At 40.9% G+C, this 27,832-nt stretch overlaps 1 protein-coding gene and 1 long non-coding RNA gene across 2 annotated transcripts in view; both read right to left on the minus strand.

The window, feature by feature from the left end:
• ITM2B (integral membrane protein 2B) overlaps positions 1-6,567 on the minus strand; it is a 28,548-nt gene extending 21,981 nt beyond the window's left edge. The window contains exon 1 of the mRNA XM_008145565.3: positions 6,321-6,567. Within this exon, the coding sequence (XP_008143787.1) occupies positions 6,321-6,437 (117 nt within the window). The 5' untranslated portion in view covers positions 6,438-6,567. The remainder of the gene's footprint in view (positions 1-6,320) is intronic.
• Positions 1,341-5,795, minus strand: LOC129149939 (uncharacterized). Its single transcript, XR_008556730.1, has 3 exons — positions 5,411-5,795; positions 4,493-4,633; positions 1,341-1,481 (listed from the first exon to the last, which is right to left on the minus strand). It is a non-coding gene; the product is annotated as an uncharacterized LOC129149939 (long non-coding RNA).
• Positions 6,568-27,832: the final 21,265 nt, after the last annotated feature.

A 27,832-nucleotide genomic window follows, 5' to 3' on the forward strand; every position in this document is an offset into this window, starting at 1 on the left:
TAGAGGCCCAGTCCACGAAATTCGTGCACGGGGGTAGGGGGGGGGGTGAGGGGGTGTTCCTCAGCCCAGCCTGCACCCTCTCCAATCCAGGATCGGGCCTAAACCAGCAGTCGAACATCCCTCTCGCAATCCGGGACCACTGGCTCCTAACCGCTCACCTGCCTGATCGCCTCTAACCGCCTCTGCCTGCCTGCCTTATCGACCCTAACCGCCCTCCCTTGTCAGCCTGATCACCCCTAACTGCCCTCCCCTGCTGGCCTGATCGCCCCTAACCGCCCTCCCCTGCCGGCCTGATCGCCCCTAACCGCCCTCCCCTGCCGGCCTGATCGCCCCTAACCGCCTCTGGCTCAGGCCCGCCACCGTGGCTTTGTCTGGAAGGAGGACCGGACGACTGGAAGATGTCCAGTCAACCCAGTCTAATTAGCATATTACCCTTTTATTACTATAGGTAATTTTAAACATTATAATCATATTTAAAGAAAAAATAAATTCAAGATTTAAACTTTATTTTTAACTCATTCTGCAAAACATAGACTTAAATTTTTAAAAATGATTTTGGCATTAAAAGTTAAACATTTAAATATACAAAAATCCATCAAAACTATGCCAAAAAAGGTTTATGCAAATATTCAAAACCTTAAAGTATTAAATATATAACACCATACTTAGTATTAACTTCCCAAATAAATTCACAAGACATTTAACTTCAAAATGTTAGCATTTTTACTTAATTTTTCTTCTGATATATTTTCATTAGCTCTAAGTCATAAAATTACTGCTAGAAACTTATCAGCATTAAAGTAAAAAAAATAAAAGAAAAATCAGAATATCCCTCTATCATAAAGAGTAATTTCCTCATTTCTGTAACTCAAGACTGAAATTCTTCTGCTTAAGAATATTCTTGATTTCCTCCCAAATGGTAGAATTATAGAAATACTCCCTAAAAGTTATTTTTACCTCTAATCAATTTAAGAGCACAAAAAATCTTCAATTGTTTAAAATAATTTTATTTATTCCATTGTTGGTAACACTTAGAAAGTACAATTTTATTGTAGGTTTCCTAAAAGCAGTTAAGAATATGTATCATAAGTACTGATTAAAGAGGATAATCACAATTACATATTTTTTCAATGATTTTCTTAGGGTCATTATCTCTAATATAATTTCGAATTTTCAACTTTCAGCAGTCTACCCTGTAAATGATTCTCATTGTTAAGCTTTGTACAAAGAACAAAAGAGAGCCAGGAAAATAACTCTTTACACATAATATAAGCTTCCTGAAAATATAGCTCCAGTATTACTATTTTCTACATTGTATAAACAAAAGCCTCATTCAGAAATTCAAAATTGTCAAATCCTTTATTTAACAGATAGCAGTTGTGGCCTGAAGAAGATCTTCGAGGGCAAAGTCCTTAACTTCTTCAGTCTGAGCACTAATAAAAAGTGCCAAAAAGTTAAGGAGAATAAATTCATCAATGTATCTGAGGAGAAATTTGGATCATGTATCTGGATCATTCTCTACTGATAACAAAGATAGACAAAGCAGTCCAAGTACCATTAGTTATAATGTGAATTCAGAAAGTATTTCCTGTTGAAAAAACAACATGCTTTTCAAATAGACATCTCAGTTATTTAAGTTACGATTCGATAGCACTAAAAGAAAGAAAATGTCAAAAGTATTTCCTGTTGAAAAAACAACATGCTTTTCAAATAGACATCTCAGTTATTTAAGTTACGATTCGATAGCACTAAAAGAAAGAAAATGTCCTACAATTACTACTTATAACATTTTCAATGTACATTAAAAGCAAGTCAAACTTCAGCAATACATAATGAAAACCTCAATTCTAAATCAATTTAAAAGACTTGTAACTGTGTTGTCCAAGAGATATTTCCGTTCAAAAATATTTCTACTCACTTAAACCTCTCTCTTACATGACAGAGTTGAATTCCACAATGTCTTAAAAGTTTATGATTTTGTCAAGGATAGTATACCTGCTTGTCTAGTCAGGAGAAAATATGTTTAAGATGACACTGGGAATACCCCAAGCAGGTAACCTGTCCTCCAGTTGTACAATATGCAACCTGATCCACTCTCTGCAGGAGCGCATCCAATGGGGCATGTGTACATAGGTCTTGCAAAGTCACTTGGCATGCACGGAGCAAATGATTTATCTCCCAGTACTAAACCTTCACTGCAGATATCAATACCCTCATGGAGAACCAAAATGTAATGCCTGCAAAGCTTTTACAGGCTGATGTTTACAAACACCAAGTAATGATCTGCAGCTCCCAATCCCCTCTGTGAAGATCAACACATTTCAGTAATGTCATCACGTATTTTGTTCCTTCTTTCCTCTGCCCCCCACAACCACCAAAAAAAAAAAAAAAAAAAATTAGAAAAACAAAGACCACCACCAAAAAAACCTACATTACCAAACCCTCTAGCCCAGTTTAATGCAAACAGGAAATGCCAGTAAGTGTCAAGAATAAGGGCCCAAATAGCCATTTATGATGGGTAACTCAGACCTTACTGGGTTTATTCTTTCACTTTTTCTCAAGCTTCCATCCTGCCCCATCTTCTCCCCCACACAAGCACTTTACTTTAAAAAACATTTCCCTTTTGCCCTAGCCAGTTTGGCTCAGTGGATAGAGCTTCGGCCTGGGTTCAATTCTGGTCAAGGGCACTTACCCAGATTGCAGGCTCCTCCCCAGCCTGGGCCCTGGTCCTGGCTCTGCAGGAGGCAACCAATCGATGTGTTTCTCTCACATAGATATTTCTCTTTCTTTCCCTCTCTCTTCCAACTCTCTCTAACAAAATCAATGGAAAAATATCCTCTGGTGAGGATTAAAAAAAAGAAATCTCCCTTTTAAGAACGTCTACAACTCCAATGTACGAGAAGAGGCAATATGATTTATCAGCAAAATGCTGTATGGAATATCTCTGAAGCAAACGTTAGCCTTTTCCAGGTTGGACACTGGGAAAGGTGTTTCATAATTAGCATTACAACAAAATGAGTTGTTGACAACTATTGTTCTACAGCGGGAGTGGGGACGTCCGGGCCCACGGGATGTATAAGGCCTGTGAAATCATTTGGTCTGGCCTTGCCAAGGCATTAGGGGTGAGCTAATTAAATGTTTGACCAAATAGAGCAGGCTAGTTTTTAAGCTGGTAATTTTGTATGGCCCGTGAATGATATTATAAATATCCAAATGGCCCTTGGCAGAAAAAATGTCCCCCGCCCGTTCTACAGTGACATAACCCAAAATGAATATTTGATTTATTACATAATACCTCTAGTCATCTCCTTTCTCTTTGACCTATTGCTATTTAATACGAGGAAGGAACATAACATGCAAAATACAGGAAGGATAACAGTCTGGTTAGGGTGAGGAGGTAGTTATTTTTTACAATGAAAACAATTTAATTCCTGCCAAATATAATTATATATTCCTAGCATCTTCATAGAATCTTAAAACTGGAAGAGTCCTTACAAACCCTTTGGTTTTACCCTGTTATCTTACTAAAATCTTAAACCCAAGTCCAAACAGTTAAGTAACGACAAAACTGAGATATCTGACTCAGTACATCAAGTATTTTCTTTGACATTTGCACATCTACAACAAACGATTTTGCAAAGTTCAAAGTTACAGACACAAACATACTTTCTGCCTGTAACACAAAACATGCATTTAATTTCAAATTCACCTGTTATACAAAACATAGGTAGTACTTTTTGCTGTTTCTACTCATCTAAGAGTTTTGTGCTAATTGGGACAGGTGGAGGAAGGTGAAAATAGTTAAGGGGAAATGTAGGAAAAGAATAAAAAAATAGCAAAGCTGGTTGAGATTAAAAAAAAAAATCAACAGACATGGCTGTTGGAATTAACAGTTACTGAAAAGACAAGATTGAAAAAAAGGGGCAATAAAACTGCTTCCAGTGGGTTCTCACCCTAAAGTGAGAGAAGAGCTAAAAAAAAAAACAGCAAAAGATAAGAGCGGTGTAAAAGTACTGGAATGCGTATTACATAAGCCAGCTGACTGGAGTGATAGAATTCTTGAAGCATAAGGTAGTAGAATGTGTATTTTCAAATCAGAATCCCGGATGATATGAGAGCAAGTGCCGCTTAAGAGTACATTTTGAGAACCACTGTTTTTTAGGATATTGTGTTCTAGGAGGGTTAAAGGTATTACCAATTCTTGTTCCGGAGTTCTGGTCCATAACTAGCTTTACCTGATCCTCTCAACCAACCAGGAAAGGAAAGACCCCAGAAGGGTGATTGTGTAGAATCCAGGCAGTCAAACTAGGTGGCTACTGTATAGTCACCACGAGGAGCCAGAGAACATTATGTAACCACTGCCCAAGCTCTAAGATGAAGAGACAGTTCTTTCATAAATGTCTGTTATAAAGTAAGCTTTTCATTTATCATTGAGTGACTAGCTGATTATAAGGATTCTACTTTTCAGGTAGAGCAGTATTTTGTCACTCACTGAAGAAGTCTTTGAGCTTATAGCTAGAAAAAGAATTCGTCATTTTGTATCTGTCCATTCATCCACAACTGCTATGTGGTCACAAAGGAAGACTCTAGCCCTCACAGCTTAGTTCCAATATTTTTCTTTGGATATGGGGATCTGAGGAAATAGAAATGGAAAACAAAGCACAGAGCTATGAATGGTTACTTTTTTATAGCTGCTATAACCAAAAAAATGTGAATATGGTGAAATAGTGAGAAATTCTGAGGATCTAAAAACAGGGTCAACATTTCAGAAATGGCAGTAAATGTCAAAAGTTGGATTTAAAGCTGCCCGGCAAATTAATTCTGATTTCTGTGCAGTTTCAAATCTTCTTCACTTCAGGGGAACAGAGCAAAGCTGTCTGAAGTGACATCATCTGATGCTCCCCTCCCCCTTTTTTAATGGAAGGAATCATACTTGTTTATACGATTTAAAAAGACATATAATAGAATTAAAATCTATCTATATATATATATGTATTTGAGACTGCTGTGAATGGGCACTTGACTATCAATCTATTTCAGGTACACTGAATGTTACATAAATACAGAGCTAAGATAATAATTTGCTACTGGAATTATGGTCTGTGCATTCCAAACATTTTCTTGTAAGACCAAGCCTGTTTGCAATGGATTCAGAAAAACAATACCAATATCCAAACTTAATCCTTAAGGGAATAAGTTCACTGTTCCTATTTCAAGTCAAGGCAGACATTTAAAATCAACCCTGACCTTTGTGTTTTCAACTAGAACATTTCCAAAAATAAGTACAGGCTAACATTTCTACATCCAGATTAACATTTAATTCTCAAACATTTTTATAGTATGTCAGTGGCCTATTTTTCAGTAACAGTTTTCAGTAGACTATATAAAAAACAACGCTTATTACGCATACCTGCACACAAGTTGAGTTTTTTTGAAGTTAAAACTGAGTTTATCCTGGTGATAAGTAAGTCTTGGAAAATGCTAACGAAAATTTAGCACAATTATGATTTCACTCCTGATTTTTACTTAGACTAAAGAGAGGGGTTTTGTAAAACGAAGGAACATTTTATACGGGATGAAGAGCAAGTTTGCTACATTGAGTTTCACTTAGCCTAAAGGGTCCCATAAAAGCCAACTGTCGGTTTTACACGAACATCTACATAGTAATTACTGATCTTTAGCTGCAAATATTTTTAGTTATAAAACCAACAGCCAGAACCTACCCTGAGCAAACCTTCACTTGGCTCTCCTCCCTCACCCGCGCCCCCTCGCTCCCTCTCCAGACCCCATCCTCAAGTTCACCTGCCAATACCGAAGGGCCGTGGGCAAAGGAGGTAAAAAGAAGAAAATGCCTTTAAAATCCCGAGGCTCAGGGTGGATGGACTTAGTCCAAGTGCTGTCCGGCCTCGGAGCGAAGGTAGGAAGCAGCAGAGCGGAGGCCGGTTCTGGTGTCAGCCATCTTAGGCACACAGCTCACACCGGGGGAGTGCCAAACTCGGGAGTTGTTTTTGTGGCTTTGCAGGTCGCCGCTGGCCTCCGGGTCGAAGGAACCCAGTCCCTGGCCCCCCCGACCGCACCGACGACCGTGAGCTCGGCACGGCTCCTCCATCCTTCCCTCTCCGGGCCTCCCCAGCCCCCAACCCCGCGTCGGGCACGGCGTCCTGCACACGCACTTTCTTACAAAGAAGCTGCGGCCAGACAAGAAAGGGGCGCAGCTCGAGAAGAAGGGGGAGCCCGGCTCCCCTCGGCCCCGCGCCCGCGCCCGCGCCCCGCGCAGCTCACCGGCCCGGCCCGGCCCGCCCGGCCCTCCGCCCTCGGACCTTGCAGTCCACCGCGACGGCGTCGGGGGGGATGATGAGCGCCTCCTCGCTGCTCTTGGGCTCGTCCTTCTTGGCCTCCTTCTGGGCCAGAGCCGAGTTGAACGTCACCTTCACCATGGCGGGGCCGGGGTGCCCACGGAGGGCGGCGGGCTTGAGGCGCGGCTTACGGGGCTGAGCGGCGCGGTCGGCTGCGCGGCGGCCAGGCAGCTACTGCGGCACCGCTCCCGCAGCCCCGCAGCTCCCGGGCGAGGGCGGAGTCGGCTCGCGCAGCCCCGGGGCGGGGCGGGGCCTGGGCGGGCCGGGGGCGGGGCCTGGCGGGCCGGGGGCGGGGCCTGGGCGGGCCGGGGGCGGGGCTGTTGGGAAGTGGGCGGGGCCGAGGGGCCGACCCCGCGCGGAGCCAGGCCCTGCCGGCGCCCGCAGGCCCCCCGCGTGATCGGCAATGACGGGAGCGGCGCTCCTGGGTGCGGACCTGGATTTTCTAGTTCTAAATCCGCTCCCAGCAGGTTTGCCAGCCTCAGTGCTACAGCTCTGTAGGAAAATCAGGTGCACTTTCCTGGGTTCTCCTGCCAATGATTAACCTCCGGCAGCACCAGGCCCACCCTTCCCTGCCTGCCGCCCCCGCTGCGAGGCTACAGGCCGTGCAATGCCGGGGCGTGCGTTTTCTCCTTGTATTGTGGAACCAACTCAGTGGGGCGCAGGAATGTTTCATGGGCTCTATCTTTGGCATCTGAATTCTTTATCTTCCCCAGACCGCACCCAAGGGCGTTACCTGACTCAGACTTGCCTTGTCTTCTCCCTTCCCTGGGAAAGTTAATGCCTGCCCTGCCTAGTCCCAGAGCAGTTCAGAGGAAGCCTTTTGGCAGATTTGTATTTCATACTTCTCACATTCCGAAAACAAAATGTTCCACTCTTAAGCAGACTTGGACAACCCCACATGCATACTGGCCTGATTTGTGATTCAAGGCAAGGTACTCGATGATGATGATGATGAGTCTTTCGTAGTTTTCTGCGGGAGGAGAGGGGGGTGAGATTTTAAAGATAAAACAGAATTATATTTTGAAGAGATGTTGCTTAGAACTAGTTCGAGAGAGGATACTGGCCAGCACTGTTATTGGATTAATGACCGTGTCAACAGATGGCCCTCCTCCCACCCACTCTGTTCTGTTCACCCAGAGAGGTGGGTGTGCTCTACCATGTTTCCGCTGTGTCAGCTCTGCCCCGGGCCAACCGCGAAGACAGTAGGCCCTGCTCAAGGAGGGCTCGCGTGCCTTAAACTTCATAGAATCCGATCATCAGTCCCTGAGAAACAGCCCACGACCTCGGAATCTTTCTGGTCATACACATCCAAGAGTCATCCTGGATGGAGCTAGAAACCCAGTCCAGACCTTGGGTCTGCTCAGGCATTCTGAATTTCCAGTGAAAATGATTTCAGTGTTCAATGGCGTATAGGAAGAGTTGGGTTTTAGTTCTCGTGAATTCTGACCCTAACTAGCCATATGACTTACAGCAATTTATTTAAACACGTGTCCAGGAATCAACTCTGTGGGGTTGGTTGTGAACTGGCATGGCTTCATAGATTTCCTGAGACACTACAATTGAAGACCGAGGAATGCTGGAAGCAAGATCTGGAAGATTATAAATGAGTATACATCTAGCCTTCTTGATTCTCTTTTTGTTGTGATGGGATGGTGCAAAAAAAAATACTCAAGGCATTTTGCACTAGGTAGAATTAGGGAAGAAAACAAAATTCTGAACAACACTATTAAACAAATTAGGAAACTGAGGCAAAGGAAGAACAAAGGAGTTTGACAGAAAAGGAAATCACAACCTCCCATTCTCACTTCCCCCCACTCCCAGTTTCTATTCTAAAAGATTCAGGAATAAAGGACCATTCATTGTTTTGTCTATCAACAGTTTGAAATTTTGTGTACTAGTAACAGTTTACAGTCGGCAAACAGTCTGGGAATAATCTCCTGGTTTTGTTTCTTCATTTTATTTGGTGTGTCTACAAAACTGTAGTGTACAACAGCAGAGATAATAAAGAAACTGGCTCAAGACCAAACATAGCAAATCCAGTCCCGTGATTTATAAAATGTTGCTCGTTGACCCTGGAAACTAAGGAGTGGGGGAAGGAGAGTCGATGACTCAACAAAAGAAAGTTAAAAACATAGTCATTAACTATTGAATGTAAGAGAGTTTTAGAAGTTCTTTGTTTTCCTTTTTCTCACATTGATTTTGAGAGAGTAAGAAGACTATTTTTAAAGTGATCGTAGCTTTACATTTCATCTTTATGTTTGTTTTTCTACCTAACCTGGGGGGAGGACAAAATAGAGCCAGCCAAGTAAATTCAAGAATATTAGATCATTCAGATTTGTGTGATAGGCTTGCACAGGGATTTCTTTTTTTCAGGTTCTATCCCCATACCTCCTTCAGTTTTAGCAGGGTGATTGGAAAAACATTTTTGTAAATATGAGGTGCTTAGTGAAACAACATCACTGATTATACCCTTTGAAATGTGCTTCTCTTTTAACCCAAAGCATTACTGTTGGAGGGTATCTTGTGGCTTTGTCTCAGCTTTCTATTTAAAAACTAGAGGCCCGGTGCACGAAATCTGTGCATGGGGGTGGGATGTCCCTCAGCCTGGCCTGCACCCTCTCGCAATCCGGGACCCCTCAGGTAGGGTCCCTAGGCCTGGCCAGCAATTAGGGCCTATTGGGGCTTTCCTTCCCCTGGCTGCTGGCAGCTGGCCCTGGCCCCACCACTGCCACTGCTTGCCATCTCTGCAGCGCTGCCCCTCCCCTCCCCTGCCACCAGTTGCCTCCCTCTGTGGGCAACATACCACTGCCGTCACCCCCTGGTCAAACTTCCAGTAGAACTCCAAGTCAAACTCCTGGTCGAGGGGACAATTTGCATATTAGGCTTTTACTATATAGGACAATAATGTATAATTGAGTGAGTATGTGTGTTTATAAGTCAAATAAGGTAAAACATATGCACAGAGGCTGGCCTAATATCATAAAAATCTGCCCTACTCCAGTTAAATCTTACCAAGTGTCATACCAGGCTTAGCACTTCCAGGCAAATAGCACAGAGCTATTGTTGTCATAACCATTATTTTGGCAACATAGATTGTGGGAGGAGGCACTCATATTTCTCTATCATGACTGCATATATGCCCCACTACAGTTTGCATATGTGAAGCTGTACGTGTATGTGTATACTTTAAACTTTTCAAGGCCCTCTATCGCCAAGCCAACCTATATCCCCAGTGTGTTCTCTCTCCACTCTATTCTGACCATCCTTAAATATAGGAATTTACCCTGCTTATAACTTTAGCAAAATCATTATTCTAATTAATACAGAGAAAGCAGGTAGTTTGCTATTTAGAATTCAATTTTATTACAATTAAAAAAAAGGAATATGAGGTTAGTATAAATAAATTTCTTTTAGTGAGTTTTTTAGAAGTTTGATTAAATTTCCAGACAGTTCCATCTTTTGTGCACTTTTCTAAAATGAGATAAGCCTGATACATAGAGTAGGATATATATAGAGACCCTGAAGGCAGACTCCATCTAACAATGATTTTTAAAAAATGTATTAATTACCCTAGGATCTAATTAAAATCCCCATGTAATCCTTAAATATTTTTTCCTTCCTTATTTTTTAACCTTTTCCCTATGGCTGAGATTAAAACAATACTAACTTAATTTGAATTCTGGTGAATTATTTAACATTGTGGCACTTTAATGAAATAAAGAAAAGAATATCACTTAACCCTAACTCTGAAAATATTGTTTTAAGTGTAGATGTATTCATTAGTGGAATACATGGCAATATACTAGTATGCTATCTCCTGGAAATATTTTCATAAACTTAACTGCTAAAAACCTTTAAAAATTCATTTGTCTAGAACCTTTATGAGAATGACTAAGATAGTCTAACCATGATTTGATCTACCATATCTCTAAATAATTTTGTACATTATGTCTTGTATTTCGTATATACTCATTAATTACATCTAAGGCATATGTGCTTTCTGAACCTAAGTCAAAATAAAAAAGAAAAGGCGCTGGGCAGAAAAAAACAAAAACAAAACTTGGCTGTCTTTGGACACATATATTTCTGAAAACCATAAATGTGAAGTGTCATGCTCTCATAGCCAGAGGACTTTGCCTTGTGTTCAAACAATGTTCTAGCTAATAGAATCAAAGTCCTGGAAAAAGATTTCAAGATGTCTTCTGATATTTCTTTTCTGCCTAGTCTAAGATCAGATTGTAATTAAGTCTAATGGGAAGGTCATGGTTATTTAGACAGACTGAATTTTTAAAGCCTCAATAAAATTACTTTTCTTATGATCATTAAAAGAATTACTCAAAAATCAAAGAAAAACTTGAACTATTTTGGTTGCCTGCAGAACTGTGGTCAATGGAACTGTGATCAAAGGTCATTAAAGTGAGCTTTCCAGCTTGGGACCCCAACAAACACTGCATGTGGCAATAGTTAAGTAAGAAAAACATTCATAAAGCAGCATAATTAATGAATAGAAACAGTAAGGGCTTTATTCCACACTTAGTCTTCATGGCTTCTAGTTGGTAGCTCAACCCAAACCTAGCCATAGCTACTGAGGAGGAAGCTATTGCTTATTAACTCAGAGATAATTTCCTAGGTCAACATGACAGTCTATGCCTAACTAAAACTCTCCGCTGCACCCCCAGCCTTCAGTGGACACAAAGCCCTGGGAAAGGCCCCACAATGAGTTATTGTCAAATATACCCTTAAAACCAACTGGCACAGTTAACCTGTGTTGCCCAGATCAGACTTCTTGCTACTGCACTTCTAGGGCAAGCAGAGGGAGGGCTTGTACTTGGAAGTTATGTTTCTCAAACTTGTTGAAAATTTCAAGATCTTTGGGCTAGTTTCTTCTGTTGGGTTCTGGCCCATACTATTTAAAAAAAACTTTAAGGTTTATTTTAATTTCACTTAAAGTTTGTTTGGCCATTAGTAAGGTGATAGCTAGCTGTAAAGCAAATTGAGTGCTTATAATCAAAGTATAAGAAAGGAATTGTGCTATGTGACCCATGCCAAGACCAAAAGAGGTCTTAAAGAAGTGTGTTTAAGAGTCTCCCTGTTACAGATTGCTCCCTACAAAGCAATCAGATATAAAATGAGTTATTTTATTCCCTAATCCATCTGGGCAAATATGCCTGGGTCCCAGGCAACTTTAACCAACATGCAAAAGAACATGGGAAATGCGAATAAGCCCACCAAAGCAAGAGAAATCTACTTGGATTTTGCTAACCAATGGTCCTTGGCACCAATCCAATGCCAACAGGAATCCCCAATTTTGGGTGTGGTGAAGAAGGAAACTTTCTTCAGTGCAAACAGCTCATTTGTGATATGGCACATCTGTGAAAGCAGCAAGGCTGTGGAACAGCTTTATAGTGTTACTAGTGGCCCGGTGCACAAATTCGTGCACATTGAAAGGAAATTAATTGGAAGAAATATTTTAATATCGCTATTCGCCCCTTCTCTATAATAGAAGTATCAGATATGAAAGAAAATTAGTAAAATGTATATTAAAATAATACATAAATTGATTAATAAATAAATAATAACAACAACAAAGACATGACTTAAAAACAACAAAAACATGATATAAAAACAACATTGATAAAAACAATGACTGATAAATTGATTAAACTTATTCTAACACTGAGGCCAGTGTCAGATGGGGACAAATCAATTCTTGGAATCAGAACAACCTCTCCTCCACAGATCCTGTTAATACTTCAGCTTCACTTATGTTAGGTCGCAATCTTTTGATAATAAATCTAGTACCATTACAAAGACCCCATTTACTATTAAGATTTCTCAGTAGCATGATGATTGCATCTATTTTCAATTCTAATTTATGAGACAGCATTCCCGAAGGAGTAATACTTTTATGAAATTCAATGGGAAAATTTTCTTTTTCGGCATCATCCATTGAATCTAGTATTATTGTCGATTAATTACACTGTTGTCTCTGAGTCTTAATGCAACATCCATTCCCCAGACTTTTTCACCATGTGGGAAAAGAATAGGATACATCATTGCATCAAATGTGGGAAACAGGATACTGATTTGTTTCATTTTAGTGGCATTCGGGTTATTGGGATCTGGTTTACAATGAATGAGCAAGACCCTTTTAAAAGGAGGTCCTCTATCTTTGTTTCTGAATATGACAGCAAATTTGGTTACACGGGGATAATTATATCTACCCGATCACTATTACGATCATATTTAATCACCATCGTTACTTCCGTGCGACACCATTGCCAACTTTCGGCTTCAGAATGTCAACAAAAACAACCAAATTCATGATCGACAATGGCAGATCGAAACACACACGTGCAATTGGTGCCAGTGAGAGCTTTATATGTATCGAACATGCGTGAGTCAACTTAGCCTTTTATAGATATAGAACAAGCTTGCTTAATTAGACCTGCTTTCTGATGTAGCTAAACTTTTTCCAGCCCAGTGAAGCACCCCAACTTCTCTTTCAGGTAATTGTCAGCAACCCAGCAGTAAATATCAACACAAAGCAGATTATTATTGTAGATCATGCAGGGAGAACAAAGGGTAAACTATTTAACTGCAGCAGTGTTTGACTCTTCTGCACAGTGAGAAAACCTGAAGTCATTTTCAAGGTCCACCATTTCTTACTTCTTTTTAATTGGGTAAAGTTTCTAAACTTTCTAAATCTCTGTTTTCCAGCTATTGAAAAGAAAATAGGATTCTACCAAGTCTCCTATCTACCTACTCCTGACTTCTGTGAGGATCAAATGAGGTGAGGCATGGGAAAACGCTTCACAGACATTTGGCTGCAGTGTAAAGTGTTTCCATATGAGGCTAGTGATCGCTAGGGAGAAGAAGCCAGGTGTTGCTACTTGACATCATTACCTGGAAGGTTGGACACTTAGCATATTAGCCTTTTATATAGATAGACTACAGACCCAGCGCACGAAATTCTTGCACTGGGGGGGGGGAGGTCCCTCAGCCCAGCCCACCCCCTCTCACATACTGGGAGCTCTCAGGGGATGTCCTACTGACGGCTTAGACCCGCTCCACATGGGGAGCGGGCCTAAGCTGCAGTCTGGCCTCCTTTTGTGGGAGGCGACCGGGCTGGTCAGGAAAAGGCACCAGCCCCATCACCCTGCTGCTGCAGCCACTGCCAGTCACTGCTGCCACCAAGGTGTTTTCATCAACACGGACTCCAGTCCCTTCACCATGAAAAAATGACAACTTTCTTTAGGCATTTTCAAGATGTGTCTTTCATAGGATATGACACATCTTTCTTTCTTTATTTTTTTTTATCCTCACCTGAGGATATGTTTCCATTGATTTTTAGAGAATGTGAAAGAGAAAGGGAAAGACAGAGAGAAACATCAAAGTGAGAGGAACACTTTGATTGGTTGCCTCCTGCGTGAGCCCTGACCTGGGCCCCAGCCAGGGAGGAGCCTGCAACCTAGGTACATGCCCTTGATCAGAATCAAACCCGGAACCTGCGGTTGCCAAGCCTGGGGATTATCCACTGAGCCAAACCGGCTAGGGCAGGATATGACATTTCTTAGCCCTCCAGCAGTGGACCTTCGTTTTTTTCCTCCAGGAGTGTGGTGGAAAAGCCCTAGATCACCTTTTTGGATTCTTATACCCAAGTTACTAAGAATATTACCAGTGGCATACAGGGAGCTTAGCCAATGAGCGGTCAGAAAAGGTGTTTCCTCTGTAGTTCACACCGATCACCAATCGCCTCCGATCTCCAGCTCCACCCCTGCCAAGGCCTAAAGCCTCTGGGCCTGGGCAGGGGCCCCCCAGCTCCCTCCAATCGCCAGCTCTGCCCCTGCCGAGGAGCCCCCTGGCTCAGGCCCTTCGCAGGTTGCTCAGGACCCATGCGGGGCCTACCTTGGAGTGACCTGGGTGCTGAGAAAGTTCCCAGGACCCAAGCTGCTGGGCGCCTACATATGCAAATTAACCTCCATCTTTGTTGGGTTAATTTGCATACTCACTCTGATTGGCTGTGGGCGTAGCAGAGGTACGGACAATTTACATGTTTGTCTAGGTATGATAGCTCAATTAGGAAGCAGCATGGATGTGAAGAAGCACAGGTGTGAAGAGGCCCAGGGCAAAGTGGCCCTGGCTAGACAGCTTAGCTCTGCTCTGCTGTGCTCTGGTCAGTCTTGGGTGGAAAGAGAAAGTGCGCTCACTGAGCCAGAGGGGAGCTGATATGAAAGTTTCTGCTTCTGGTCTCTGATTGGTCCATCCTTGTACAAATGAGGGCTCCAAATCCTCGAAGTTTGATTGGTCAAAGGCACTGTCCTGATTGGTCAGAATGGAGCCATTATAATTCATTTATGAAGCTCCTAAAGGGGATAGAGCTGTGCAGCTCTGATTGGAGGGTAAGTCTCAGTCCTATTGGTTGATATAGGATTTCAGGAACTGCATTATAAGGGCTGGCTCTGATTGCAGCAACATAGTGCAGGAAGGCAGCTCTGTGCAGGCTTCTCCCTGAAGTGCAGTTTGTGTGAGAGGCCCCTGTGTAGAAATGGCTGCACGACCCTGTTTTTATTTTTTAATCATTTTTAAAAATTAAATTAAAAAATTTCCATCACTATTTGTACCCTCTTCCACCTTCACCTATCCCCCTCCACCCTGAAATCACCACACCATTGTCCATGTCCATGAGTTCTCTCTCTCTTCTTTTCCTTTTTTGCTGAATCCCTCCAGAACCCCATTCCCCCTTCCAGAGCTGTCTGCTTGCTCTCTATGAGTCTGCCTCTATTTTGCTTGGTAGTTCCGTTTGTTCATTTGCTAAACCGTGTTTTTAAAATTTGAACCCAGCTAGCCACCAGGAACTCTTCTTAGTAGATATCTTCCTTCTCAGGGTCCACGATTTTTACTTTGAGTTTGGTATCATCAACTTCCTTCTGCTTTGAATCATTGCATAACAGAGAGAACTTATGCCCAAGAGAAAAATCATTTGTACTTTGAGTAGGAAAGCATCTAAAGAGATTGTTTCTGCATAATCTTTCATCTAGTTTTTCTCTGACTTCTTTTAAGGAAGTGGGGAGGGGAGGAGATTATTAAAACTCCAGAGAACCAAGATCCAAATATTTATGTAAAAACCTCTTTTGTATTTTTGTGATTTCCCTTAAAGGATATTTCAGACAGATAAAATAAGATCAGAGCCAGGATATGCCCTCTGAAGGCAAGAGAAAGTCAGACATGTTAAATAGACTAAGCTTGGAAGTTTGTCAGGATATTCTTGGGGCTGGTGGATCATGCTGCATTCAAGGCCTTTAAAATCCATCTTGAGATAGTACCTGACCTAAGCCAGAAACAGCATGTTTAACTGACTTTTCCTTTAAGAGACCACACAGAGAGAAAAATATAGAGATAAAAGATATATCAAGGAAGTGGTCTGCCTTTGGTTTCACCAGTGAAAACAGCAAAGAAATAAAACATAGCAGCTTCTTCCCTTTTCTACGTGCTCAGCTCAAGGCCATTCTTTAGGCAGAGAAGGAATGAAGGAGCAAAAACAATAAGATAGCCCCTGTAAGAACAAAATAACTCAGCTGAAGACATTTTCAGGAAGTTTTTCCTATGGAGGAAAGCCAACATTTCAGAAGGCCTGGTATCCATGATCAAAGGGTATCTTCAAACAGCTGAGGAGAAAGGAGGCAAGAGTGGCACAATTCAAGTCATGACATAGTGAAGAAGACAAGATAGAGGAGAATCATTGCTGAGCTGAAGTTAACCCCATGCCAAAATGCACATAACAGACAAGGTTTTGCTCCGAAGGTCATGATGGCTGCTCTCATTTAGGAAACTTGTCCGCCCAAGACAAACTGAAGTATGTAACTTACAGCAGGCATCCTCTGGGAAGAACCGGAGGGAGGTCACAAACACACAAAAAAGGAGAGGAAGTCAAAAGAGTGTTTTTGGTCTCACACATCCTGTGCTCTTTTCAGCTGCTATTTTGAAAGATAAACATTACATTTGTGGTTGAGTTCTTTTCCTAGGTTAAAGAAAAACAAAACAATATGGTCCTGAAGAGAACTTCGAGGGAGTTAATGACCTTGGAAATGAAGGCTGCTTTCCTGGTTCTAAAAACAAAAGGAAACAAAGAAAGAAACCTATAAAAAATATAAGTATGAAAAACAGTGAAGGCCTGGCATCTGCCTCTAGTGCCCACAGGGTCCCCAGCTGGTTTGAAAGTAACCTAAACGCAATGACACTCTTGTCAAGTGGAAATCTGTGTCAGCAGAGATTAATTAACCAATTAATGCAGCTAATGACATGTCTTACCTGTATAATCCCATTTTAGGTTTCATTCAGTTAGCATTTTATAGCTTCAACTCGAGTTTTAGTGAAACTAGGGTATTTCCATATTCTTCTCAACTAGACAATTAAAGCCAATTTTATTTAGGAAGCTGGCAGAATTTACTTGTGGGTTTGAAGGCATCCCACTTTATCATTGGGTCACTTTCATACAGTCCTTTGGTTTCATCTTTTAGATACTAAAGATGGCTCTTATTACTACATCCAGGAATCCTGTTATCATCACACAGGACTCCAATAAAGGCTATAGTCTCTGGACAGATCAGAGAATGTGAGAGGTGGGCAGGGCCTTAGAAATCAACCTATATGAATTGGTGGGGGCAGTGGGTAGAAATGCCTGCTGTTTACATATTATTGTAGACTAGAGGCCCAGTGCATGAAATTTGTGCACTGGGGGGGGGGGGGTCCCCTCAACTCAGCCTGCACCCTCTCCAATCTGGGATCTCTTGGGGGTTGTCCAACTGCCGGTTTAGGCCCGATCCTGGGGATCTAGCCTAAACCTGCAATCGAACATCCCTCTCACAATCCTGGACTGCTGACTCCTAATTGCTCACCTGCCTGCCTGCCTGGTTGCCCCTAACTGCCCCCACTGCTGGCCTGATCACCCCTCACTGCCTCTGCGTGCCGGCCTGATCACCCCTAACTGCCTCCCCTGCTGTCCTGGTCGCCCCTAACTGCCCCCTGCTGCTGGCCAGGTTGCCCCAAACTGCCCCCCCTATGCCAGCCTGGTTGCCCTCAACTTCCCCCCCCGCCTGCTGGCCTAGTCACCCCTCACTGCCCCCCAACCACCAGCCTAATCACCCCCAACTACATGGTCACCCCACACAGCCTGCTTGTTCAGTCGTTTGGTCATTCCTCACTACCCCCACTGCCAGCCTGGTCAAAGGCAGCCATCTTGTGAGGGCATGAGAGTTAATTTGCATATTACCTCTTTATTGTATAGGATAACAACATATGCATTGAAAGGTGTTGCAGAGTGGTTTCCTTTCCATAGTCTACAATGTGATCGGCATTATATTTGCTTCCTATGGCTGCTCTAACAAATTATCATAAACCTGAATGAAGGCTTAAGACAGGAATTGATCGCACACATACGGATGCCGAAGTCCTAAACCAGCGTCATTGGGCTGATTCACAGTGTTGGCAGGGCCACACTCCCTCCGAAGGCTGTAAGGGAGAATCCATTCATTGCCTCTTCCTGCTTCCGGTGGCTTGCTGACATTTCTTGGCTTGTGACCTCATCACTCAAATCTCCAAGGCCAGCATCTTCAATTCTTTTTATAGTCCTTTTTCTCCTTGTCCTCATCCTCCCTCTCTCTGTGAGTGAAATTTCCCTCTGTCTGTCTCTGTAAGGATACTTGTGATGCATTCAGGGCCTACCAGATAACTCATGACAATTTCCTGAACTTAAAACATATCTGTTACCCTCAAATTTCCGGTAAATTAGAATAGGTATAAAAAATGTAATCACATCTTGACCAGTTAGTTCAGTGGTTAGAGCTTTGGCCCGTAGACCGAAGCATCACAAGTTCAATTCCTGGCCAAGGACATATACCTGTACCACAGTTGCAAGTTCCATCCCTATCCTGGCCCCATTGGGGCATGTGCGGAGGCAACCAATCCATGTGTCTCTTTCTCATGGATGTTTCTCTCTCTGTCTGACCCCCTCCTCCCTCCCTTCCACTCTCTAAAAATCAATGGAAAAAATATCCTCAGGTGAGGATTTTAAAAAATAAAAATAAACATTATATAATATTTATATATAAAATCAAAATCAAAAGCTATTTTTGTACTTTTCTAGGTTAACAGTCGTTATTGCCATCATTGTCATAAAAAGGAGAAATAAGAAGGCTATTAAGAGATGGTCTGACTTTTAACATGTTTGTCCAAAAACAAAACAAAAATAAATGAAACGGTACAAATGCAAAACAAGATCACTACATAATGGTAAAAACTATTTTAAAACATAAAATATTAATAACATTAAATATTCCCCCAAAATGCTGAAAACAAAAGCTAATATAGAAATACAAAAAGAAATAGGAAATATAAAATGGAAGATCAATTAAACAATTAATTATATAACTGAACAATGAAATAAGTAGAATTAATAGACATGGAGCAAAATGAATAGATTTTCTCCTTGAGAAGTAGGATGAGATTCAACCATGCATAATAAACACAAAAGACCATAATTCTGAAACATGTCATTTTTTCTATAATACAATAAAAGTTGAATTGAAACATAACTGACCCCCTGAAAGCACAGAACACGGGGCAGAGAAGAAATAAGAATTATTGATGAATTAGGGTACAGGGGTTGGCCAAAATAGGTTTACAGTTGTGACTATGTGAAACACAGAGTTTATTATTTATTCATTTACTAGTAGCCCTGTGCACGAATTCGTGTGCCAGTAGATCACTGCTGCCCTCCTGTAGCTCCCCAGATCCCCTCCCCCTTCCCCCTCCACCCCTCATAGCTTGCTGCCCTGCCCCCTCCTGTAGCTCTTCTCAGCCCACTTGTACCTCGCTGGCCCACCCTCCTGCTGATCTGTGATCTGGCTGTGATGTGCTTGATCGTTACACCTCAGGGCGTAATGGTTAATTAGCATATTCTTCTCTTATTATATAGGACTAGAGGCCCGGTGCATGAAATCTGTGCACTCGAGGAGGGGGTTCCCTCAGCCCGGCCTGTGCCCTCTTGCAGTCTGGGAGCCCTCAGGGGATGTCCACCTGCCAGCTAAAGCCTGATCCCTGAGAAGCCGGGCTTGCTGCTCCTTAGCGCTGCCTTCGAGGCAGGAGAGGCTCCCACCACCACTGCTGCACTCGCCAGCTGTGAGCCCAGCTTCTGGCTGAGCAGCACTCCCCTTGTGGGAGCGCACTGACCACCAGGGGGCAGCTCCTGCATTGAGCATCTGCTCCCGGGTGGTCAGTGTGCGTCATAGTGACCGGTCATTCTGGTCGTTCCACCATAACGGTCACTGGGCTTTTATGTATATAGATTATTGTATTATTTATTATTAGTAGTAACCAACTTTTTCCAAGCCCTGTATATTATCAGAAACAAGCTGTATACCCTTGAAAGGGTCCAGTGAACATCGTATTATGGTTGATAGACCAATAATTGTTCCACTCCAATCACATTAGAAGAAATTTGGTTTTGAATTGGGTACCTAATTCCTATCAATGAACATTAGTCTGTGAAGAAAAACTTTCTTGCTTCTCTGAGAGAAACAAAAGAGGAGATGGCCTTCTTCTTGCAGACTTGTCATATATGGCTGTGAGGCTTGGGATTACTTAGTCGCTTTGTAACCATTAGAAAATCTAAATGCTAAATAGACCTGGGGGTCTTTGATGTTATGATTGAAATGATAAGCTAACCACTGCAGATCCTGCCTTACCAAGACTTCTTGTTAAGTTAGTTAAGCTATTTCCTTTTAAAGCAGTTTTTATTGGGTTTTCTGCTAATGTACTGGAACGAATCCTGGCTGGTACCACCTAAAAAAAAAAAAAATGTATATGTCTTAATGCAATTTAAAAAAAAAAAAAAGAAAACAACAACATAGATAACATGTGTAAAAATATGTATCTGTTAAGAATGGCTAACACTTATACAGGCTTTACCGTGAGTTGGGCACTGGACTGAGAACTTTATATACATTAACTCATGTAATCCTCACAATGTTTCTAAAAAGATAGTTACCATTATCATTCCCATTTAACAGATGACAAGTTATCTGCTGACAATTTGCTCATGATTGGCAGAGTCAGGATTTGACCCCAGGTAGTCTAATTCCAGAGTGCTATTATATGTTATGGTATATTGCCTCTCACTTCTCTATATTTCTCTCCGATTAAAAAATAGTGACTAGTTACTGTTTCAAATAAAGAACTAAACAAATACATGTCAACATTTCAAATTGCAGCTGATAAGTAGTTAAATGAGATATGTACACTATATCACTTTTCTATTACTGGGTAACAAACCAGCCCCAGATTTTGTGGTTTAAAACAAAAAAAATACATATTTATTTTGTTTGGAAATCTTTAATTTGGGCAGAGCTCAGCAAAGGTGCCCTATCTCTCTGTACACACCCCCATCCACAATAGCAGGGGTGGCTAGTTTGGGCACTAGTTAGTCGAGATGACTCATGCACATGGCTAACAAGTTGGCGCTGGCTTTGTGCTGATCTCAGCCAGGTCTGTGGGTTGAGGTCCTAAAGTTCTGCTCCACATGGACCGCTTCACAGTTGCTTGCACTTATTCTCTCTTGCTCTCTTTATTTCTTTTTAATTAAAACTCTCTGTTTTCTTTTCTTTTTAGTGATTGCAGCTTGGGCTTTTTCACAGCAAGGTGCCTCAGTTCTAGGAGCAAATGTGTCTTTTTGATACACTTCTTTTGGCCCAAACAGAAACTTGCCTTTTATTTATTTTACAACCTAACCTCGAAGGTCCCACAGTATCACTTCCCCTGGAGTCACATGGCCACCCCAAATCAAGGGGTGGAGCACTGTAATGAAAGGAGTGTCAGATAAGAAGGTATGTGATGGTTTGGTTGTCACAGACAGATTAGGAAAATACAAGTGCGGCAAACACGTTTATACATCCAAGAATACAAATAGGAAGTCATTACATGGGAAATGCAGTCACAAATATTTTTGAAATGCTAATTTAAAACTTCCAAAAGAATTTTAAAAATTTGAATCCAGTGCTTGGCAAGGCTGAAGGTGCACTGTAAATTGGTTTAAGATTGTGTATAAAGCTATTTGACAGTATTCATATTCTTTGATACAATACAAAATATTCTTAATTTTTAATACTAACAGGATGTCAGTAAACATGATTATAGCCTACTTAATAATTATATGGAAAAAATGGGCAGTAAAAATAGCAACTTTGCAGACTTGAAACACATACCTTCCCCCCACACACACACACTGAAAAAACAGCACAAAATTAGTAAACATAAAATATTAGAAGCATACAATATGTCTATATATAGAGTGACAGATTAAAAGTAATATAAAGCAGCAGAAATATAATTTAATGGCATTCGTGTTATTTTTTCAATAAACTTGCTTAAATGAATAGTATTAGTAATTTAAATATACTATATAAATTAAATATATCATAAATTCCAACAATCATAAATACAGTGCTGTACATTAAAGAAAGAACTCATAAAAATAGAGCCTGCTACTTTATCATATATAGGCTAATATATACTATTTATTTAAAATGTTGAATAGTAGCTAAGAATAACTTGCTTGCCTTTTATTATTAGAAGAATTATTGGGTTATAAATTGGAAGATCTTTGGGACAACGTTAAATAATAGTCTATGAAAATTAATTCCCACCCTACTCCTCTTTTTCTGTCATGTTGGAACTATCTCTCTAATAAATTGACTTGAGATGGAGAACTGTGAAGGCCTCCCTACCCAGCTGCCTCACTTCCTTGAAATTGCAAGTTATAAAAACAAAGAGGAATTCATTCTATTGCTTGAAAGTAGTGCTATCAGTAGATCTGAATTTTCGAAAAATTCCAAAAAAATATCAAAAACACATATCATCAGATTAATAGATCAAACCTCAGTTTAAAACCTGGTGTAGCTTGCAATCAACATGCCACACTGCTGGGGGATGAAGGCCATGGTTGGGGGGCAGGGGCAGGCTGGGAGAGGACAATGGGGAGAAAAGGAAACATATGTAATACTTTCAACAATCCATACTAATAATAGAGGAATATGCAAAATGTCTGGGACGCTGTCACAGGAACAGTAACGACTGAACAACAGGCTGCGTGGGGCAACCAGGCTGGCAGGGGGGAAGTTGGGGGCAACAAGGCCAGCAGGTGGGGCAGTTAGGGGTGACCAGGCTGTCGGGGGTGGGCAGTTGGGGGTGACCAGGCCAGCAGGGGTGGGCAGTTGGGGGTGACCAGGCTGCCAGGGGTGGCAGTTAGGGGTAATCAGGCCCGTGGGGAGGGAGGCGGGGCAGTTAGGGGTGGTCAGGCAGGCAGGCAGGTGAGCAATTAGGAGCCAGTGGTCCCAGATATCCCCTGAGGGGTCCCGGATTGGAGAAGGTGCAGGCTGGGCTGAGGGAGCCCCCACCCCATCCACGAATTTCGTGAACCGGTCCTCTAGTAAATAATTAAAAAGAAATAAATAAGTAAAAAACAAACAAACAAACAAACAAACAAAAACATGCCACACTGCTGAGGATGTTGATGATGGGGAAGGCTGTGTATGGGGTGAAGTGGGGTATGTGGGAAGGCTGTACTTCCTGCTCAATTTTGCTATGGACCTGAAACTACTCTATTAAATAAAGTCTATTAATTAACAACAACAACAACAAAACCCCGAGTACCAGACTTTAGCGGTAGGAGTGGTTCAGGGAATGTTGAATGTTCTAAGCTCAGAGGCATTGGATGAAGGAGTAGGAGAGTGCTTTGGGCAGCTGCTTTCTAAGCAGAAGGCAGTCAGAGCACTGACCTCCAGGACATTCAGTACAGAAAGGCAGGGATGTTCTTCAGAGCACACATTTTCTGCTGGGTGTAGGTGATTTTGCTCCCATTGGGGAAAATTTTGATTTTTGGGTGGAGAGTGGGGGAAAAGAGAAGCAAAACAAACAAACAAACAAAGGAAAAAACCCCAACTCTTTGCCATTGCAATAAGGGCCATAGTAAATAAACAGATATGCAGCATCTCTGTGGTATTAAAATTTCATTTAAGCAGTGAATTGGGAGAGTGTCTAAAAAGGCTTCCGAGGAGGACAATAATGACAGAAATTTTGAGAAACATTGCTGCAGAAAATGGTGAATTGCTGGAAGACCGGGAGGGAGTGGGCTCCTCTCAGCACCTCTTCCCTGGCTTATCCACAATGACTAGATACAAGCTCTTAGGAACAGAACCAGCTCCGACAACAGAGATGCTCAAATACAAAGATAAGCAGCAAGCCAAGAAGGGAAATTAACACCATGAAATACAGGCACCAAACTCAATAAATAAAAGCATGAATGCCCAAGGAAACAGTTAATCAAGCAAATACAATTTTAAATGAACTATAATCAATAACCTCAGCGATATGACAGGATACGACAATCATAACAGCAGGCAGTTTTTAATTCAAGAATCTTTTGTTAATTTGTTCATCATGAAAACAAAAACATGATCACTGAAATGAAAGTTCTTAGTAGATAAATCAAATAAAAGAACAGATAAATAACAATATAAATTTGTGAACTGTAAGGAATGATCCAAAGAATTCAGCCATAATAGAGTGTACCAGAGAGAGGCAGAACATACTGTACAAAAAAGGAGTAAAGTAATAAATTAATGCATTTTAATTGTAGTAACACATTTTTGAACAACAACAACAACAAAAAAACTTATACCTATACATAGATGTGGCAGGTACTTTTCTAAAATGAGCCTGCATCTCCGATGCATTGTTTACCAAGAAAGAAACTTTCCTTTCTATTATAGTGCTATTGCCTTATTGTATGACTAAGATTTTTTCACCATTACATAAACAGCATCAATAAACAAGTTTAAAATGATTCAATAACTTTCTCTAACTTTATTGCACAATAGTAGTGAATATATCATTGAGTCAGTTGGAGAAAAAAATGGCTTGTCTTATGTCAGGTGAATAAGAACAACTTAATAATAGCTCTCAAACCACGTATTTTCTGCAGTAGTTAATTGTAACAAGAAACTAATCGCCTACATTTTATAGCTTAGCAAAGTAGAAAGGCAGAAGCTGCATGATCTTCCCAAACCTGTCAAACAAAAGGACAATTGGAAAATCCTAACTTTCTTTTTTTTCCTTTGGACTTCTACAATGGAATTGTGGCTCAGAATTAACTAGTCTCTGATAAATATTAATTGAGCACTATTAAATTCCAGACACTATTAGTGCTTTATAAGTATTAACTCAGATAATCATGTAAGGTAATTATTATTATTATTATTGTCCTCATTTTATAGGTGAGAAAACTGAGACACGGATGTTCAAGCAATGTGACTAGATCTCACAGCTGGTAAGGGCAGAGTCTAGTGTGAACCAGGTAGCCTGGCTCCAGAGCTGTGCTCTTAACCTTGTGTGTAGTGGAGACACTTTGGGGCTATGGACTGAGGGGGCTGGGGGAAACTGGAGAATTTCTATGGGCTCAGAGTCAAGAAATAACTTGTACTATTGGGTAGTTCAGACATTTCAAAAAGAATTGTTGCTGCCTGGCAACAAATGCTGACTCTGCTTCCAAAACGTTACTTAGATCTTACTCTGTTACTCTTTCTCTTGACTTTTCTTCCTTTTTTTTTTTTCCTGTACGATTGACGTCAAGCCCAAGAAGGGATGGCCACCGATAACAAGCTGGCCGTCTTCATGTGCTGAACAGTGTGTACACATGGAAGAGGAATTTAGGCAGAGCAGAGGGAGGCTCACATATGGTGATCTTTCAAATTTCAAAACAAAATATGGGAAGCCTAGTTTCATTCTTTTACCATATTGATATTTTTCAAATTATATCTGTTATTGGTTTTTGTTTTAAAAGATTTTCATAGAAAGATATATCAGTACTATACTAGCTAGTGACCGTATTTCAAAAAATTATAATAGTAATTTATGCTCATTGTAACAAAAGCATTGAAGAGTATAGATTTCTATAGAGCAAAATCTTTTCACTTAGATTAGAGATTTAAATGCAAAAATGAGTCCATAAAATTACTGGAAGAAACTTCAGTGAATTGAAATGATAATCTTGGAGTGAGGGAAAGACTCTAAGCACAAAACAATATCCTGAAAGGAAAAAAGAAAAAATCAATATGTTAGATTGCATTAAACTTTCTCATGAAAAAGTACTATAAACAAATTAAAATGACTAACAAAAGCAGCGAGATGAAATTTATAATTCCTATAATAGATAGCTTTTTTTTTTTTTACCACGAGCTATTTCAAATCAACAAGAAGAATAAGATTAAATAGAAAAGTAGGCAAAGAAGATGAATAGTTTACAAAAAATAACTACCACTATAAAAATGCTTTGACTTCACTTGTAAATAAAAAATATTAATACACTAAGGAGATACAATTTTTATCAGATTACCAAACGTTCAAAATTTTAATAATACCCAGTGTTGGCAGGGTGTGAGGAAATAAGTATTTTCATGCTTTCTTAGTGGGGATGGGAATTGATGTAGCCTTTTGCGAGGCAATATAGCAGTATTTATGAATATTTTAAATTCTCAGACTTATTGACCAAACAATTTTAGTAGGAATTTATCTTATGTACATTTTAATATAGACACACCAAAATACATGTCATTGTGCCACTGTCTGATATAGGGGAAAACTGTAAAACAACCTAAATGTATCTCAGTAGGGGAAAGGATAAATAAACTAAGATGCTTTCCTTCAACAAAATACTGCCAGTATTTAAAATAATGAAGCAGAGCTAAATCTGCTTACCTGGGAAAGATGTCCAGAATATATGACTTAATGAAAAAAGTAATTTGCAGTAGAAAATCTATGATATGATTCCATTTGTGTATGTGTGTTTTGCAGTATATACATGCATTGGTTAAGATGCTCTTGTTGCAAGTAAATAGAAATGCATGAAATTTATTAGATCCCATCATTGAAAGTGTAGAGGCCTGTTGGGTTTAGAGTTGGCTTTAGTGTCTTAATCCAGTAGCCCAACTCTCTGTTTCCCTGATTCTCCTGGCTCAGCCTCCTCTGCAGACTCCCCAAACTGGTTCTAGCAGTTCTGGGCCTCACTTCCAAGGATGGTTCTCTTAAGAGAAAAAACCTCAGCAATTTCCCCTTGCATCTCATTGATCTGAATTGGATCAGGGCAGTGACTCATGAGCCCTTTCCTGGCACAGTCCTTGGGACAGGGAAATAAATACCTTACCCCTATGCTTAGGCCTAAATTTCTGAACCAGAAACCAGCAAGGGAGAGGGATTTAACGTATTGTATGAGGCAAATTAAAGCTCACCTAAAGAGTGAAATCAAGTCAATCCCATCTGCTCACCCTCTCCCCAAAAAAACTCAAAATAAAAACAACAAAAAATGGCAATGGCAATTGTACAAGGAATGAAAGGGATTAAAGAGGTATGGGGGTAGACACAAATTTTTATTTTTCACTTCTCCACAATTAATGTTTTTTATAGCTGCATGTCTGACTCAGGATCACAGCAGAAATAATGTAAACAGATGGCATACCCAAAGGGTTTAAAGAAGAGACATTAATACAAAACATTATCTGCAAAAGTATGGGTGAGGTTAAAAGAACAACAAAAACAAAAAAGGGATGGTGAAACATGCAGGGACTAGCAACCGCAGGAAGGGAGAGGAATGAAGAGCAGCTGCTGATGAAGCAGGAAGGGCGTGCTTGGGTAAGGGAGTAAGTAAATACCTCCTGCCCTTAAGTCTCCTGATGGTGCTTCCCATTAGCCAGACCCAATCAGAAACCAGAGGGCAAGGGTGAGGTGCTCTGTGCGGTTAGCCTGCTGGGACTCAGAGTCCAGAGAGAAGACTGGGGAATAGATAATGGGAGGAGAGGAGCAGGTGGGGCAAGCAACTAGCATCACATATACCACCTAATTGAAACAGTAATCGTTTTTCAAATAAAAAAATGACCTGGGGGGTGGGTAGCAGGTAAAAGGGAAGGGGAATGGGAGATATCTGTAATACTACCAACAATAAAAAATACATTTTAAAAATGTGGGAAATCCTGTCACATGCAATGACGTGGATGAACCTTGAAGACATTATGCTAAAAGAAATAAGCCCAGTTGCAAAAGGACAAATACAATACGCTTCTACTTATATAAGGTACTTAAGTAGTCAGCATAATAGAAACAGAAAGTAGAATGGTTGTTGCCAGGGGAACAGAAGAGGGAGAAAATGCAGACTATTGTTTAATGAGTATAGAGTTTCAGCTTTGCAAGATGAAAAGAGTTCTGGAGACTGGTTGCCCAACAATGTGAATATACTTAACAATACTGAACTATATACTTAAAAATGGTTACAACAGATTATGGTCAGCCTGTAAGTGCATAGTGGTATCATATTGCTGTTTTAATTTGCAATATCCTTATGACATGTTGAGTATCTTTTCATACGCTTATTT

Source organism: Eptesicus fuscus, chromosome 8, assembly GCF_027574615.1.
Source record: "Eptesicus fuscus isolate TK198812 chromosome 8, DD_ASM_mEF_20220401, whole genome shotgun sequence".
NCBI lineage: Eukaryota > Metazoa > Chordata > Mammalia > Chiroptera > Vespertilionidae > Eptesicus > Eptesicus fuscus.